General features: G+C 42.6%; 4 protein-coding genes and 1 non-coding gene across 5 annotated transcripts; 1 reads left to right on the top strand and 4 right to left on the bottom strand.

Moving 5' to 3' along the window:
• Positions 1-77: 77 nt before the first annotated feature.
• Positions 78-149, bottom strand: Trnad-guc (transfer RNA aspartic acid (anticodon GUC)). Its single transcript has one exon. It is a non-coding gene; the product is annotated as a tRNA-Asp (tRNA).
• Positions 150-2,356: 2,207 nt separating this feature from the next.
• Positions 2,357-3,837, top strand: LOC135498342 (uncharacterized). Its single transcript, XM_064788597.1, has 4 exons — positions 2,357-2,429; positions 2,855-3,046; positions 3,230-3,421; positions 3,605-3,837. The coding sequence occupies exons 1-4, from the start codon at positions 2,357-2,359 to the stop codon at positions 3,835-3,837; spliced, it is 690 nt and encodes a 229-aa protein (XP_064644667.1).
• Positions 3,838-4,784: 947 nt separating this feature from the next.
• On the bottom strand, positions 4,785-7,311 carry LOC135498227 (plasminogen-like). Its single transcript, XM_064788443.1, has 4 exons — positions 7,025-7,311; positions 6,425-6,691; positions 5,879-6,103; positions 4,785-5,469 (listed from the first exon to the last, which is right to left on the bottom strand). Exons 1-4 carry the CDS (start codon positions 7,077-7,079, stop codon positions 5,249-5,251), a joined length of 768 nt encoding a protein of 255 aa, XP_064644513.1. The 5' UTR covers positions 7,080-7,311; the 3' UTR covers positions 4,785-5,248.
• A 745-nt stretch (positions 7,312-8,056) lies between these two features.
• Positions 8,057-11,222, bottom strand: LOC135498200 (uncharacterized). Its single transcript, XM_064788407.1, has 6 exons — positions 10,965-11,222; positions 10,571-10,643; positions 9,993-10,159; positions 9,555-9,665; positions 8,734-9,112; positions 8,057-8,280 (listed from the first exon to the last, which is right to left on the bottom strand). The coding sequence occupies exons 1-6, from the start codon at positions 11,076-11,078 to the stop codon at positions 8,108-8,110; spliced, it is 1,017 nt and encodes a 338-aa protein (XP_064644477.1). The 5' UTR covers positions 11,079-11,222; the 3' UTR covers positions 8,057-8,107.
• A 1,396-nt stretch (positions 11,223-12,618) lies between these two features.
• Positions 12,619-13,851, bottom strand: LOC135498341 (sex peptide receptor-like). Its single transcript, XM_064788596.1, has one exon. The coding sequence runs from the start codon at positions 13,702-13,704 to the stop codon at positions 12,619-12,621; it is 1,086 nt and encodes a 361-aa protein (XP_064644666.1). The 5' UTR covers positions 13,705-13,851.
• Positions 13,852-15,307: the final 1,456 nt, after the last annotated feature.

Below are 15,307 nucleotides of genomic sequence, written 5' to 3'. Positions count from 1 at the left end.
TGAACTGAACATGGCTACGCGATGATCCTACCAGGAAGGGATCGAAGCTTGGAAGGCTTTGGCACCAAAAATAGTAACTCCCCGGCCGGGAATCGAACCCGGGTCTCCCGCGTGACAGGCGGGGATACTTACCACTATACTACCGAGGATTGCTGAAATGACATTTGGGATTTCCCTTCTCAACCGAATGAAGAAAAGAACTGACCTGTTCGCCTTGTGATGGTTGATTCTAACTCGACCTCAATGGTACGAGAGCAGGCTTGATATCTCATAGCGGAAGTCGATGTTTTGAATCCTGTCTGGCTGGACATTTTCACATATTCATTTCCAAGACATTGTCTTCAAGAATTAATCGTACGGGGATGGCGATATAAAACGCGGGTTTCAGATGAGGTTTCCTTTGTTTACATTTGCGAACATTTCCGAAGTGATCATCGGGCAGATAGTTCAATTGGTTCAGCTTTAAGGCACGCAACTTTTCTCGAAACATAATTGGATATTTTTCTGTTCACATCGCGATAGCAAGCTTTGAACGCTTGAAAATGTCAACTTTCACTCCAGGGGATGAAGTAATTACTTATTGGCACCTGGCTGCCTGAGCATTATCGTATCAATATATCGTGGTAATTAAAAGGTTGCCAGAAGTTAATGAGTGCTGCACGAGAAACGCCCTGAACCATATAGAGCCCATCTGGCGGCGTCGCCCTTGAAAACTTATTGTTCAGATAACGCACAATCACAAATGCTTCAAGTCATGTATCAAATTTACCGGAAATACGGTAACCCGATTCAGATCTGGGTTGAAATGGCCAAAACGTACCTTCATTCCCTTCGTAATCATCGCATCACCAAGAAAGTTGCTGATAGGGGACATCAATGCCTGCACCGCATAAACTACATGTACGACGCGACATGTATCAAACCAAGAAACAACATCTAGAGGTATCCAACATCCAACATCTGCGTCAAATCTCCAAGCACAAGGAATGTTATCACAAGGCGTTACATCTTTAAAGTCTGTTTACATGCCCTGTATAAATTGACAAGAAGAAACAAGTTGGCCGACATGAACGAACTATCTATATATTACCAGTTTTCCAAGTCACCGCAGTTCAACCGTCCCTGCTGCATCTTTGTCGTGTGCTAAGGCGTCTGCAAGGCTCTTCATAGGGTTTCATCCTGTTTAGCATGCATAGAGCACAATTCTCGCATTGCTTCCCGCATTGAAGTGGTGCAATTTGTTTAAAGCTTCCGTGCGAATTAACGGTTTTCCGATATATTTAATCAAGAGTATTTGTACGAAAAAAACCGGCATGCCATCCTAGAATTATTGAGGAAGACGTGGCCAGCTTACATGTTCGATTTAGATACTGCACTGAGGGCTTAGAACCAGCGCTGCGGTCGGCAAGATTTCAAACAAATATTCCAGATTTTGCATCCAGTTACACATGCGCATGTACAAGTATACCTTGGTTACCTTGGTTATTTATCAATGATCATGCGTAACCGGATGTAAAATCCGACTTCTGCAAACCGTGATAATGATCCAAAGGCCTCAAGGTAGTATTCTCTAGTAGGCCGCTTCAACAAGTACGCCGTCATTTCATAAAGACGATGACGATTCAAATACAAGCGATGAAGATACAACAACAACAAAGGATTTTGTTGTGCGATCTGAATCGATGGTCTATATCGTATATTGCTGCCCTTCGTCCAAGGCTGCTCTATCAATGCATGGTCTGTATTCGCAACTTTTAACTTCTGTGCGTATACATGTATATCGGTATGTGGTATTTCAGGACGTAAAAGTCCTCATGACCTGCCACCAGAAAACTGCTGACAAGTTTTGTGTGGTATTCAAACAATAGAATGCTGTTCCATTATTTTCCAAATGGGTATTGGCAGTTGCTTCCTGCTTTTATAAATGAATGGCTACTTGAGCCCCGATTGTGACGAGATGAAATCGTGGGAACCAGACGCAAAGTCAGTAAGTTAATCCGTGAAAGTCACAAACCTGCAATCAGTGTCTCTCATTATTCGTTTATTCGTGGTCAAATTGGTCTGTGGCATTGGCTCTACAAATTTAGGTTTTTGATCTAAGAAAGACAGTCCTTCATCTCGTGAGATTACATGGGATAGCCTACATTCCATTTGCTCGTTTCTGCAGCGAAGTTACCTCAACTTTTTGTCTGCGAGTCCACACACCTACAAATCTCCAAGAAGCCAATACTTTGTTCATTTCGGGCTTTCGGTAAGGAACTACAGGGCCATTGCATGCTTCTGCGACATTAGCAGGTAACAGCAAAACATTCCTAACTGTGCATGCAACATTCGGATCATTCTGGAACATTGAAAGATGGATAAACTTTACCTTATTTCTGTGGCGTTGCAGCTCATCCATTTATGCGAGCACAAGTCAATGGATAACGGTAAATCCTTTCGTGTAGCTCTGCTTGTTTCTGTTTATTAGTGTACGAATATTTATCAGAAGCCAAACAAGTGACGCAGTAGCTTTTTGGTCGGGGCCAATGGTGCTCTTCTTGAAATTTTTCTGGTCAAAATCACAAAATCCAAAAACTTCAGTACCAACGACATCATCGGCGGCAGCAGCTCCAACATTATTAACAACAACTTCAGCTCCAAAAACGTTCCGGAGAGAGACATCAGGTAGGCCTTCAGGTAACGCACTGTACATGACGTACACTCCAATACTCCTCTGGTGACTTTTATTACGTCGGAATTTTGCCCACAAGAGATGTAATTCATCTTGGTCGGTTATTCCAGGTCTCTATCATTTGTACTGCTCAATAACATTTAAAAATACTGTAAATAATACATGGGTCATTTCCTTCAGGATTAGGTCGGGTTACTTCCACGCTTGTCAAGGAATCGGGTGATAAGGAGGCCAGGAAGGCAGTCTTCAAGAGGCGTGACCCGTCTTGTCCAAGCTGCGGAAACAGAGAAACCTTCGCCGCCCGATCAACTTTAGCTACAACAACATTACCGAAAACTTCAGCTCCAAAAGCGTTCCGGAGAGAGACATCAGGTAGGCCTACAGGTAACGCACTCTTCATGACGTACATTCCAATACTCTTCTGGGAACTTTTATTCGCAATTTTGCCCACAAGAGATGCAATTCATCTTGGTCGGTTATTCCAGGTCTCTATCATTTGTACTGCTTAATGACATTTAAAAATACTGTAAATAATACATGGGCCATTTCCTTCAGGATTAGGTCGGGTTACTTCCACGCTTGTCAAGGAATCGGGTGATAAGGAGGCCAGGAAGGCAGTCTTCAAGAGGCGTGACCCGTCTTGTCCAAGCTGCGGAAACAGAAAAACCTTCGCCGCCCGATCAACTTCAGCTACAACAACATTACCGAGAACTTCAGCTCCAAAAGCGTTCCGGAGAGAGACATCAGGTAGGCCTACAGGTAACGCACTCTACATGACGTACATTCCATTACTCTTCTGGGAACTTTTATTCGCAATTTTGCCCACAAGAGATGCAATTCATCTTGGTCGGTTATTCCAGGTCTCTATCATTTGTACTGCTTAATGACATTTAAAAATACTGTAAATAATACATGGGTCATTTCCTTCAGGATTAGGTCGGGTTACTTTCACGCTTGTCAAGGAATCCGGTGATAAGGAGGCCAGGAAGGCAGTCTTCAAGAGGCGTGACCCGTCTTGTCCAAGCTGCGGAAACAAAGAAACCTTCGCCGCCCGATCCCGGTTGGAATGTGCCAAAACGTGCACTGAGTCACAGGAGACCAAGAAATGCACATCTTTTCATTTCAAGGAAGAGACGTGTGTTTTAGAAATAAGAAGATTTTGATTGACGTTTGCAGTTATCTCGGATGATTTGAAAAGTGAGAAACCAAAAGACAAAAGACACTCAATCTGAACAATGCATCTACGAAGAAAAACAAAGCACAACTGACTTTTTGTTTTTACATCATTTTATCTCACATATCAAAAAGTTAACATTTAATTGACGGGAGTTTGACAGGTGTGGCCACAGCCGTTATGACAACACTTCTCATAACCTGGACACTGGCTATCGCCATTACACCCCTGGACGCAGATACCACCACTGTTAGGCGGAAGGGTGGGGCACCGTCCTGGTTTACTGGCGACATCTCTTTCACCATCTGAAAATATCAACACATTCATGAGACAAAACATGGAAGCTGTTTTGAAATGTTGATGTAACCCTACTCCAATTTTCCGGCGCGGTCACCGTTCGGGTGTGAACGTGCCATTATGCGCGTAATTTTACATCACAATCGCCATTGCCGTAATGCTTTTGAATAACTTACCCACGAGCCTAGCCTCCGTCGAATAAAGTCCAAACTGAAACATTTAAAGATGAGCAATAATATTGCGCGGGTACGGTTATAGGATTTTATAGAAATTGACAATGAATAATCGACAGTCAGTTGCAGTGAACCAAGACGTCACATAGGACTATGTACTTTCAAATAAGTTCGAACACCACTTGGCAGCGTGAGGTCTCTTTACTAACTTGCATTTAACTCAATGAGAAAAGCGCATAAGTAGCGGTCAGAAATATTCATACTGAAGCGCTGGATGAGCAGCTCAGCTGAGTTCTAAGTCGACCGAACGATTACGATAGACCGGGGCCGTTGTGTGAAGTAGGATGGAGGCCTCTAACTGTAATTGATATCAGATCATAAACCAAAATTTGTAACTTGTAATAAAATCAAAATTAAACTGCTATCTTACCAGGACTACTACAGAAAGAATCCATGCAACCTTCATTTTTGCAGTGTATCTCCTGATATATTCTCAGTCTTCACTTGGTCGTGACTAAGAAATAGGCCTCACGATTAGTGTTATATAGTTATAAAACTAGGCCAACTCAGAGTCAACAATACAATTATCAAAATTGCGATGATAGTTATATAACTAGGCCAACTCAGAGTCAACAATACAATTATCAAAATTGCGATGATAGTTATATTACTAGGCCAACTCAGAGTCAACAATACAATTATCAAAATTGCGTTGAACGATTAAACGTTATCTTGAAATACACTTTTCACTTATAGGTTGCTACGAAAAACAAAATCCCCATTCCAACACATCAATCCCACAAACTTTCAAAAATTGTTCAGCAGAAATGGTATTTGTCAAATCATGGAATTCACAAAATGTCAAATGTTGGGTGTACTGTGGTGCATCATGTATTTAAAACCCGTATCTATAGGACTGTTATTTTACATTCAGCATAATTCAAGAAAGCATTCCTCGACTCGCTTGTAAATGAAACCAGTACATAACGTTGGCGACTTCCTGACACATGCATCCGCACACTCTACAACGCTTGCGACCTTCACCGTGGCGGAATTGGAACATGTCGAGACGGCCGATGCTTGTTTAGTGAAAATGACGTCTATTTTATTATCGCTCTTGGATCTCGCAGAAACCAGATGACGGACGGGACCTGCAAGACAACAGATCGATTCATCAAAGATAACTAAACCCGTATCTTAGCTGGCTCAACAGTTTTTGGGTGGCGGGGTGGGGAGTAGGCCACGTGACAGAAGGACAAATTCACGGAGAAACGATTTGTTCTCGCAACGAGTGCTGTCAATGTTCCATAGCATGTATCGCAACAGGTGCGGCTAAATCAGCAGCTTTGAGATATAATATGATTTACAAAGTCTCAGTCAAACAAACCAGCCACGCTTTTGAGGTTCATCTTCATTTCCACACTTACAGTAGGAGTAGGGTTTTCACATGCGTTGGTTTAATTTCTAAAGAAGTTATTACTCTGCTATTGATCGAACTAACCATGAAGCATGTGATGGAGTCAGATCATTATAGTGACAGCCTTGTAGTACGTTGCCTACCAGAGCAGAATGGAACGTCGCAATATTCCCAGTCCTTCTTCTCCGTAATGTAACACCAAGGCTCGTTTTCTCGTATACTACACCTACAATAGTTAGAGGAATTGGGCCAATCGCCTGGTACTACAGGAAAGTTTAGCGACCACGCCTTGCAGATCAGCCCAGTCTTGGTAATGCTTAGTGTTCCAGTGTACTCCACGTCGTGCACAATATCCCTGCATTGTTTCACTGAAATGTACACAACAAAACTCACTTAACCTCGGGGAATCGTACAATAAAATTATAAACAAATTCAAAACTTATGCTAAGATTAAAGGTATCAAAGCTGGCAGATGGGGGAACAACAGAGCGTTCCGATCTTTTCCCAAGCTAATTTTAGGGAGGTGTATATACTCTGCATATCCATCAATTAAATTCACCAGTCACGAAAGGTTGAGCCTCTATAGCTACCTAGAAATCTATTCCCCAAATAATACGTAGGACGTCCGACTGGGTCCCGGCAAGTAAGTGTTGGCTCCTCCGAATCTGGTGCGTTCAAAGAGTACTTACGTAATGGCATACCGTCGCAGAAAGGTACATCACAGTAGTCCCATCTCATGTCCAAACTCGTTGTGTAACACCACGGTGCAGTGCCAGTGTCTGATCCGGAAGGCATGTTCCGACAGTAGTTGTATGCCGTGGCTATGTCAGCAGGTTGGTAACTTGGAACATGAGGAGTTTTCGCTGTCCAAGCTTGGCAGCTTTTCCCCTTCCTCGTCTTGCTTATTAAAGTTCCCCTGTATTCAAAACCTCTTACAGTGTCTCGACATTCTTTCACTGGAATAGAAGTGTTCAGCAAAATATTGACCTATCACAATGGTACACGACAGTTGTTTTTCACTCACAACTGGTAAAAACACTTTTAACAGGAATGAGGTTTTCAAAAGTAGTTACATTCGAGTTTGGCTGCTTTTGCAACGGCTAGATGGTCACAGATTTTCTTTTAGCAACACCCAAACCTGGCAAATACCCTCCTTTTTGAAGGGGAGTTTGGATATCTTATCATCACTTTATTGAAAGATTGCAGTCGAGGTCTTCCCCCTCGACTGCAATCTGCAGTCAACTTCGATAAAATGGAAAAAAAGATAAAGAGCGTGACATATGGCTTACCTCCCGCGGTCAAGGATGATACAGTTAGAATCGTAACAACTGCTGAGGCAAACATCGTCCTGATTGATAAAACGTTTGTCTGCACATTCTTTTATTACGATCGGTAGCAACTATATGAAACAATAACCAAACCATCAACTAAAAAATAATGAAGTAGGCCGTGACTGGTGAAAAACATTTCATTAAGTGATGAGCCGCGGAGCACACTATGACAATTGCTTTGTCATCAACTAGGCTATGAATAGTTAATTTTGCATGCACTGAGCAGCCACATTTGCACAAAGATCACCCCACAAAATTGTCGAAAGCATAAACTAGTTTCATCTTTTGAGAGAGTGGTTTATCATTTGCAAGGCTATTTGCCACCACTGTGATAGTTCATCGAATATTGTGGTTGTGGGTCCCAATGGTGCCTCTGCAAACGCATGAGAGTCAGGATGTGTGTCCGAGTGAAAACAAATTCAGCTTAACTGAAAGATAAACGTTCGAATGAAATGCATTTTCTAGTCTGCAATTAACCAGCGAAAGAAAAAAATGACAATGTGTGTGATGACAATATTAAACCACAATCAAGTGCTGGTGTTGTTTTTTCTCCAACAAAAAGTTCTTGAAATATAAAGATGAAGCCCATCGCCCGAGATAATCATCTTGTTCGCCCGAGAGAGCGTCGAGATGGATCGAGATATATCATGATTTTTTGTTTCATTTTAAAGAGATAATGTCATATTACTTCCCAGCCACCGTATGTATCTGTATTCATTTATATTTCAATTGATTACGTTGGGACGATTGGATTCGCCTGACATAAAAGCAGTGAAATGTAGCGACCACAACCAGTTTATCACATGTCAAAGTACAATAATAATACATGAAGTTTATTTAGCACGTACGCACTTTTCCCTGATTTTTCAATTTACGAGGGGGGGGGGGGGGTTATTATGACGTTCATATACTAAAACACTGCCTATCTGTGCATCTATTGAATAAGTAATCAAGACGAGTAATACATATGATAAAACAATAAGGATTTTATTATCAATAGAAAATCCACATGCGAGAGAGGTTACCAAACGCCACGCATTGTCATTGTTTCTTGAAGACGTAGTTTGGTCTTGGTATACTAATGTCTTCCCATCCCATTTGTTTGAATCGTTGGTTGAACAGCCTGTCGTCTGTGGTAAGACTGGTGGTACTGACTCGCCGCTGTCGATTCGGGAAGGCTATTGGCGATCGCGAAGCTGCTACTGCCCCAAGTGCTAAAAGGAAAACGATGACATCATTGGAAAGACAACATATAGAAATTGCATGGTCTGTAGCACGTCCACATTCAACATAGGCCGGCTCTATTTGGCAAGCCGCTCGCCGAACAGGCATCTTTTTTGTCCTGTTTGGAGAGCTGCTTGCCAAACAGCACTAAAAAGCCACCCTGTTCGGCCAGCTGGGCTTGCCAAACAGGTAAAAATCTACCCTGTTTGGCGAGCTGGAGACTTTACTTTAATATTAATGAGTTCGGCTCTCCATTCAGGACAAGAAAAAGTCGCTGTTTGGTAAGCCGGGCTTGTCAAGTGGACACTTCCTTCAAAAACATAAACACGATCGAGCAACAGGAAAAGACTTTCGCATGTTTTAACAAAATAGTTTTACACTCTCCGCATTGTCTATATATTCATTGAAAGGTTCAGTCTGTAGCGAGGACGAATCAAATTTACCTCCTACTGTCACCGCCTCTTCAGGGATCATTAAGTGAAGGGGGCGCTGCCTATCATAGTAAGTGTCCGTGGCGACAGATGGCGCCGCATCATCTTCATCCAGTTCGTCTAGGTCCTCGTCTTCCCACTCTCGCTTCTCGGGCTTTTCTGCAGGTTTTGGTCGACGGATTTCTTGTTCCGGCTCTGGGGTTGGCTCCGTTGGCACTATTGGTTTCTTCCGCCCGACGCAGCAACAGATGGCGACAATTGCTATGATGGTGAGGAACACTGCGCATCCTGCTGTGATGGCTACGATTTCCCAAAGTTTTAGGCCCACTGGGGCGATGGTTGGCGTGGCTGTTGTAGTGGTGGTCGTGGTGGTAGTGGTGGTCGTGAGGTACTAAAAGCAAAACAAGTCCTGTCGCTAGTCTATAATTGTGACATATAAAGACCATCATCCCCTATAAATAGCGGATATGGACATACACATTCTTGCCATTTCATGCTTAGGATAGGATCTTATAGTACATCATGCAGTGCATTATTGTGCTATGCACACGAAAGCTACCAGGGTTAGCCATCGCGAACGGACTATTTCAGATTCCTCCTCTCTAACCCCACCAAGGTAGCAGGGGGGTACTTGGTGTGGCCGGTGCTATCAAGAATGTACATTACTGATTACTGGTCAACTGTTGAAGTCCTTCTGCCGCTCAAGTAGTTTCCCGTCTTTACGGCTAACTTATTTTAGTCTTAACCAATCTTTCATGCAACACTCGTAGAGTTAGGAGGCGAAAACAAAAAAGAGTTGAGCGGAAAATACCAAATGGGTCGATTGTGCTCACCAGAAATTGGACAGACTGTGCACTCTGCCAATCGGTTAGGATTACTGTCAAAGACGCACACGTTGTGTTGTGTGAAGAAGTCGTGTTGGAGTCCAGAACACAGAAGTAGATCTGCAAAGAGATGAAAAATAGACTGTCGAATTGGATCTTTCGAAAACTCCAGTGGTAGGCAAAACTGAAATTTATAAAATCATTACAAAGTCAGTTACACTCGATCATCACGACATTGATGCCCAGAATCCGTTGTTTGATTATCGGAATGGATAATTTCATCAAATTACAAATCCGACTTTTGAGGATTAAGACCAAAATGCGTGCCTGGAATCAGATAACGTCACAAGTACTCTGTATAAAAGTGTGCATTGTACATATGACCAAAGGTACAGCACATCGACTATTTTCCTGCTTTTTCCTCCATATTTTCATTGTTTTGCCTACCATATCCTGCCCAGTGCAATTAGCACAACCGGTCGCTACTGTGTACGTAACATTTCCATCACTGGTCAATATGGTCGTGCCGAAATTTGATGTCGTATTCTTAGACGCATCGAATGTGAAGGTGACGACATCCCCAGTTGTGACGATCTGAAACTCTGCAACTGATACTGGAAAGAGAGGATGGGACGCTGATGATATCGATAGTAAGGCATTGCTTACCAATGTTATATAACCTCTCGTTGGATTCATTGGTCGCACTTTTCAAAGGACGGTGACACGTAGCAACGCCGTATCGCCATAACTTTGGTAGCAATATTAAAACCTTCAAATAAAATCCTTTTTTTACAGCAAATTGTATCAAAACCTTCATCGACATTGATCTACATGTCAACCACCATTAACCTAACAGTCTGTCTATAGTGCAATGTTTTCCAAAAACGAAATGAAGGACTGCAAGATAAAGCAACCAAAGTCAAATGGTTAATGCACAGGACTTAGGTTGTTTTGCATGGGACCCCTTCTAACAGAAAATAAGCGTTAACAGCAGCATTCAGTATCTCGTTGACTATGTTTCTCACCATTTCCTGTTATCTGTAAAATAGGTGGAGTTGATATCACGGGTGGACCGGTTGCTCGACGCACTCGTTTTATCTGCAACAGACATATCTTATCAAAAGGGGTTGCCTGTTTGATTACTGTACATGGTTTGGGAACCGCGAGGATGGCCTGATAGCTGGTGTGTTGGATTCCTGCTTTTAAGGGATGGATCACCACTGTAACACAAGATCCGATTTATCTGTTCCGCTTTGCGAAAAACGAGCGAAGACAAAAATTGACTACCGTAGTTTTGGTGCCTGTTTGCATAATATAATTTTTTTGTTCTCCGGGCATTCTATCCTAGGACATTGCAAACGTTTACACCGGCTTGTTATAGATGACTCCTTGGATAGTTTAAAGCATTTCTAAACTTACCTCAGAGTTTGATAGATGTGCAGCGTTGGACGAAACACTTCCCCACGAGATATTCAGCAGCAGTAGACAAGTGAAAAATGTCAACATCGCTTTGGTACCGGACATATCACTCATGATTTACACTCGTATTTACACGAAGAGAATACGGTAAAATACTTTTGCAAGAATGCAGATTCGATCCTTTTCATTAGAACTGCGAAAAGACCATTATGAGGGCAATGTGAAGCTAGTTTAGCTTCAGTTTAGGTAGCAGATAAATTCCACGGTGATCATTCTTGAAACCCATTCCAGTTCATCTAACGCGATATATATTTTACGGACACTTTATCATGCTTAAAAGACATTAACCAAGTAACGGCACACGGAATCATTAAACCATTAAAGGCATGGTACCTTATTTACAATATTTACTTTCTATCTCGCTGGTATTTAGAATTATTCATAGCCGTACAGCAGTAACTATACATGCGAGTGCGATGAAACCTGTCACGTATACTGTTTTATTGTATCAGTGTACACAACAGCGTTATCGGAATGTATAATCACGGCATATTTAATTGTTTGGCAACTCTCAAATTCAATTTCAAATTTCAAATTTCAAATTTTGAACGATCGAATCTTACCTTTTAATTTACCGTATTGGCAGATAACCATTCGAAGATAGCACTGTTTTTGTTTACTTGTGCATATGGTAGCGCTAATAACTTTAAAGGCTTTTAATCTGCTGAAGTGCTAAATGTGTTTTGATAACACTAGGTGACGTAATCAAGGAATTGATTGAAGACCTCAGTAAATGAACTGCTTTAACAATATAAATGAAATATCACGTACACTGTACTGTGCATCAGCTGACAAAATTTTTATATTTTGGAACCAGAAATACTAAAACCCAAGCGAATTTCGTAGAAATGTCCGCAGTTCCCTCGGCTATAGATTAAGTCCCCTTCCTACGGTGTTACGTAGATTGTGCTACGTTGAAGACGGCTCCCCAAAGTCTGTTGGGTAAGAGTGAGAGGTGGGATTTAGGTTATCCCTTCCTCTTATGCCTATACCCCTTCAGCCTTTGGATAAGGTATCAATGGTGGTAAATCCCTAGACGGCAAACGCAAGGTGACCGGATATTTTTTCAAAATAATCAATGCATAATTGCCAAGTTCAGCCAAAACAAGAGGATGCCATTTTTGACGAAGCCGTCAGCCAAAATAATTGCAAAATCCGTACACACGGCGATAATCAGGCTGTGGGTGTTCGGACTGCTGCGATTGTTTTTGGTTGCGTATAGACTTCGTTTTTCCCTGTTTCGTGTTTGTTGATGACTTTGTACGCGCCACACAGAAAACAAACCTCAGTTGGCTTATTTGGCGTTTTGATAGGCTATTAGCCCATATAAAGGGACTGAATTCTTCCTCTCCTGAAAGGCATTTGACCTGGTGCATTTTTGACTGGGAATAAAAGGATGATTGGGTTCATTCTTTGCCCCATAGGTCACGACGCCACAAGCCCACAAGGGAACAGTCTAGGGATACAGCCCTATCGGTTAACAATTTTGAACAACTATAATAGTACCCATGAGTACAATTTTTCATACATACACGGTATGAAGTATAGCTTGACACAATTATCAATTATAATCTATATTTGCAATTACTTATTACTATGGCTGTGCCATTCGGAACATCACCACAAAGCTCTGTCGAAATGACCTATTCGAAAAGCAGTAGGCTACAAAATTCATAGCAGAGTCAAAAACTATTAAGAATAAGCCAGACTTCCTCACGTAGTTAAAGAAGGGGCTGTCCCTTGCGAATGGAGCTCCAGAGAAAAGGACGATGACCCGGTCTAGGCCAGGCAGCGTCTCGCAAACGGTAAACAAAACAACAATGGAAATCACGGTCAAGGTCGCTTGTGTTTGCCCGCGTTCGTCACGCATGCGCTCTTTGTCTGTCGTACTCTGTCGGCTGCGCATGGCGTTTCTGACGGAAATAACAAGGATGATATTCATGGTGTAGATCAGACACATTGGGACGAAGACTGTCACAACAACATACGTCGTGTTCCGAAATGGCTTTGACTCTTGCCGAAGTCGTGATTGCAGTTCCACAGCTCCAGTGCAAGGATTCTTCCCATTGACGAGATATTTGTGGTAATACCCAGGCAGGGCAAACGCGAGCGCCACTAGGAAAATACAAACTGCTGCTTTACCGAGGTTACCCTTTGTGCAGTGCCCCCTAGCCCATAGTGGGAAGACTATATTCAAAAATCGTTCGAAGGTTACGAGGACTATCATCCAGTTCCTAGCCTGCAGTGAAGAGTAATAGAACGGTTCCATTAGAAAAGAAATAGCCGATGCTATCTTATCATCAGACAGACTGAACACTTCAATTGAATTCCTAAGGTATACGAACATTGGACGGACAAAGAAATACACAATGCAAATTATCAGAAAGAATAAGTCACATCCGGCAAGCATGCGAAGTAAGAAAACAGATGTCGTGGCCTTTTTCTGCATATGCCGTAGTACGATGAGATTAATGACGTTGAGCACAATTCCAGACATTGCGACAGGGGTGATTGCGTACATGTAAAGATAGAACACGTCAGCGTAGACTTTACTGTGGGAACAAGTCAATTCGGAGCCTGGAAGTTGAGTTGAAATTACGCCTGCACCACTCAAGTCCGCCATTGTTGGAGTGGCCTTTTGGGTCACCGTCGTGAAGACGAAATGAAACAATTTGTCCATCAGATCAAGTTACAGCAGGCTTTCGTCAACGAAACGAATGGGCGTTCACGGCATCGATGTCAGTGTACTTGTATCAGCGAACACAACAACAGCAATAATTTGACGGAATCTTCCACATGCCGTGTCTTGAGAAACGCAGATATGATTTGAAAAGTGAATGCTGCTGAGGGAACATATAACCTTAGAAAAAGAAACATATGGGCTCCCAGATATTGCGAATCCACGCAACTGCAAGTCTATACCCGCACTGCGTCAAAGACCGAACAAATAAATGCTAGTTACATCTACCCGATGCCTGGAGGTGCACCTTAATAGCCTGCACGAACCCGAGGGGATGAAATGTAAAATGAGCACCAGAATATGTCAACTTGGCACTAGAAACGTATGTAAGTTGATAGTTTGATGATGCATAATTATATGCACAAATCACAACGCTCTAAAAAAGATTATTTTTGCTCTTTGTTCTAAAAAAATGTGAAGTGCATTTATCGTCATGTAACGATGTCAATTGCAACTGATGTCAGTGGCAACTGACTTATCTTTGATACCCACAAAGTTCATGGGGTTTTGGTTGATGATTTTCTTCGGCCTGAAAGCTAGAGACCGTGTACAGTACGATTCCAGTTCCTTGATTTGTGGCAAGGGTGCACCACTAGTGTTGTTCGAAAGCGCTGAAGCAAGAAAATCATCAATACCTCATCGGCCAATGCAACCAACGTCCGCTGTAGCTCAAGTCTCGACCGGACGGTGCTGCTACCTATAAAAGCCGATACACGAAGAAACTAACATATCAGGAGGGGTGATTTGGCATTTACAATTGTTTAAAGGTAGCCTCGATTCTACCTACCATCCCCCCCTTCCTCCTGCCAACACTCTCTCATTATTAAGTCACTGGCCTGAACATAACGTGCACATGTAAACAAGCGGACAAAATGCATAGGCCCTACCTATTGTCTCCCTTCGAATTTTGACTGAGATGCTCCCTTCCCCAACCCGCCGAAAACCCCTTAACAAATGCAGGCCTTATGTGAAAAGTTAGTAAAATCGTTGGACAAAACCAATTTGGATCCTTTCCCACCCCCACACGACTCGACTCACAAACTCTGGCCAACATCCGGGCCCTTCCAATACCATATCCCACTCCAGCGCTTCGTGATTGCACTCTAATCATGGGTGATTAATTGTGTTAGCCGGGCGGCAAGATCAAAGGATTTTTTAGTTGGCTTTTTGCCATCAAGCGATATGGCTGACAATTGTAATCGATGGCAGCCTTGTGGTTGCGCTGTTGAAGCGATCGTTCATCCCCCGCTGCGCAAGCGAATCCGCGGCCAAAAAAGCTGGAACGATAACAATTGCTGCAAAACTCCTAATCAGTAATATGACCAGAATCTTCTTTGCCATCGAAGGAACGTTGTAGGTTGTATTTTCCTCGACTTTGCTCTCAGGTCAAGTGTAATGTGCACAAAATGAGTGATTGAAATTGACAGTACAAGGGGCATGCACGGACGATGGAACGGCCAGTGAGAGCCAGCTCAGCGTGATGAATAGAATCCCAGGGAGGATATTGTCGTGCAGTGCTTCCTGAAACAATCGGTCCTGACGA

Source organism: Lineus longissimus, chromosome 13 (genome assembly GCF_910592395.1).
Source record: "Lineus longissimus chromosome 13, tnLinLong1.2, whole genome shotgun sequence".
Classification (NCBI taxonomy): domain Eukaryota; kingdom Metazoa; phylum Nemertea; class Pilidiophora; order Heteronemertea; family Lineidae; genus Lineus; species Lineus longissimus.
Note: the sequence above shows the minus strand (reverse complement) of the source record. Positions and strands in the feature narration are given on the sequence as shown.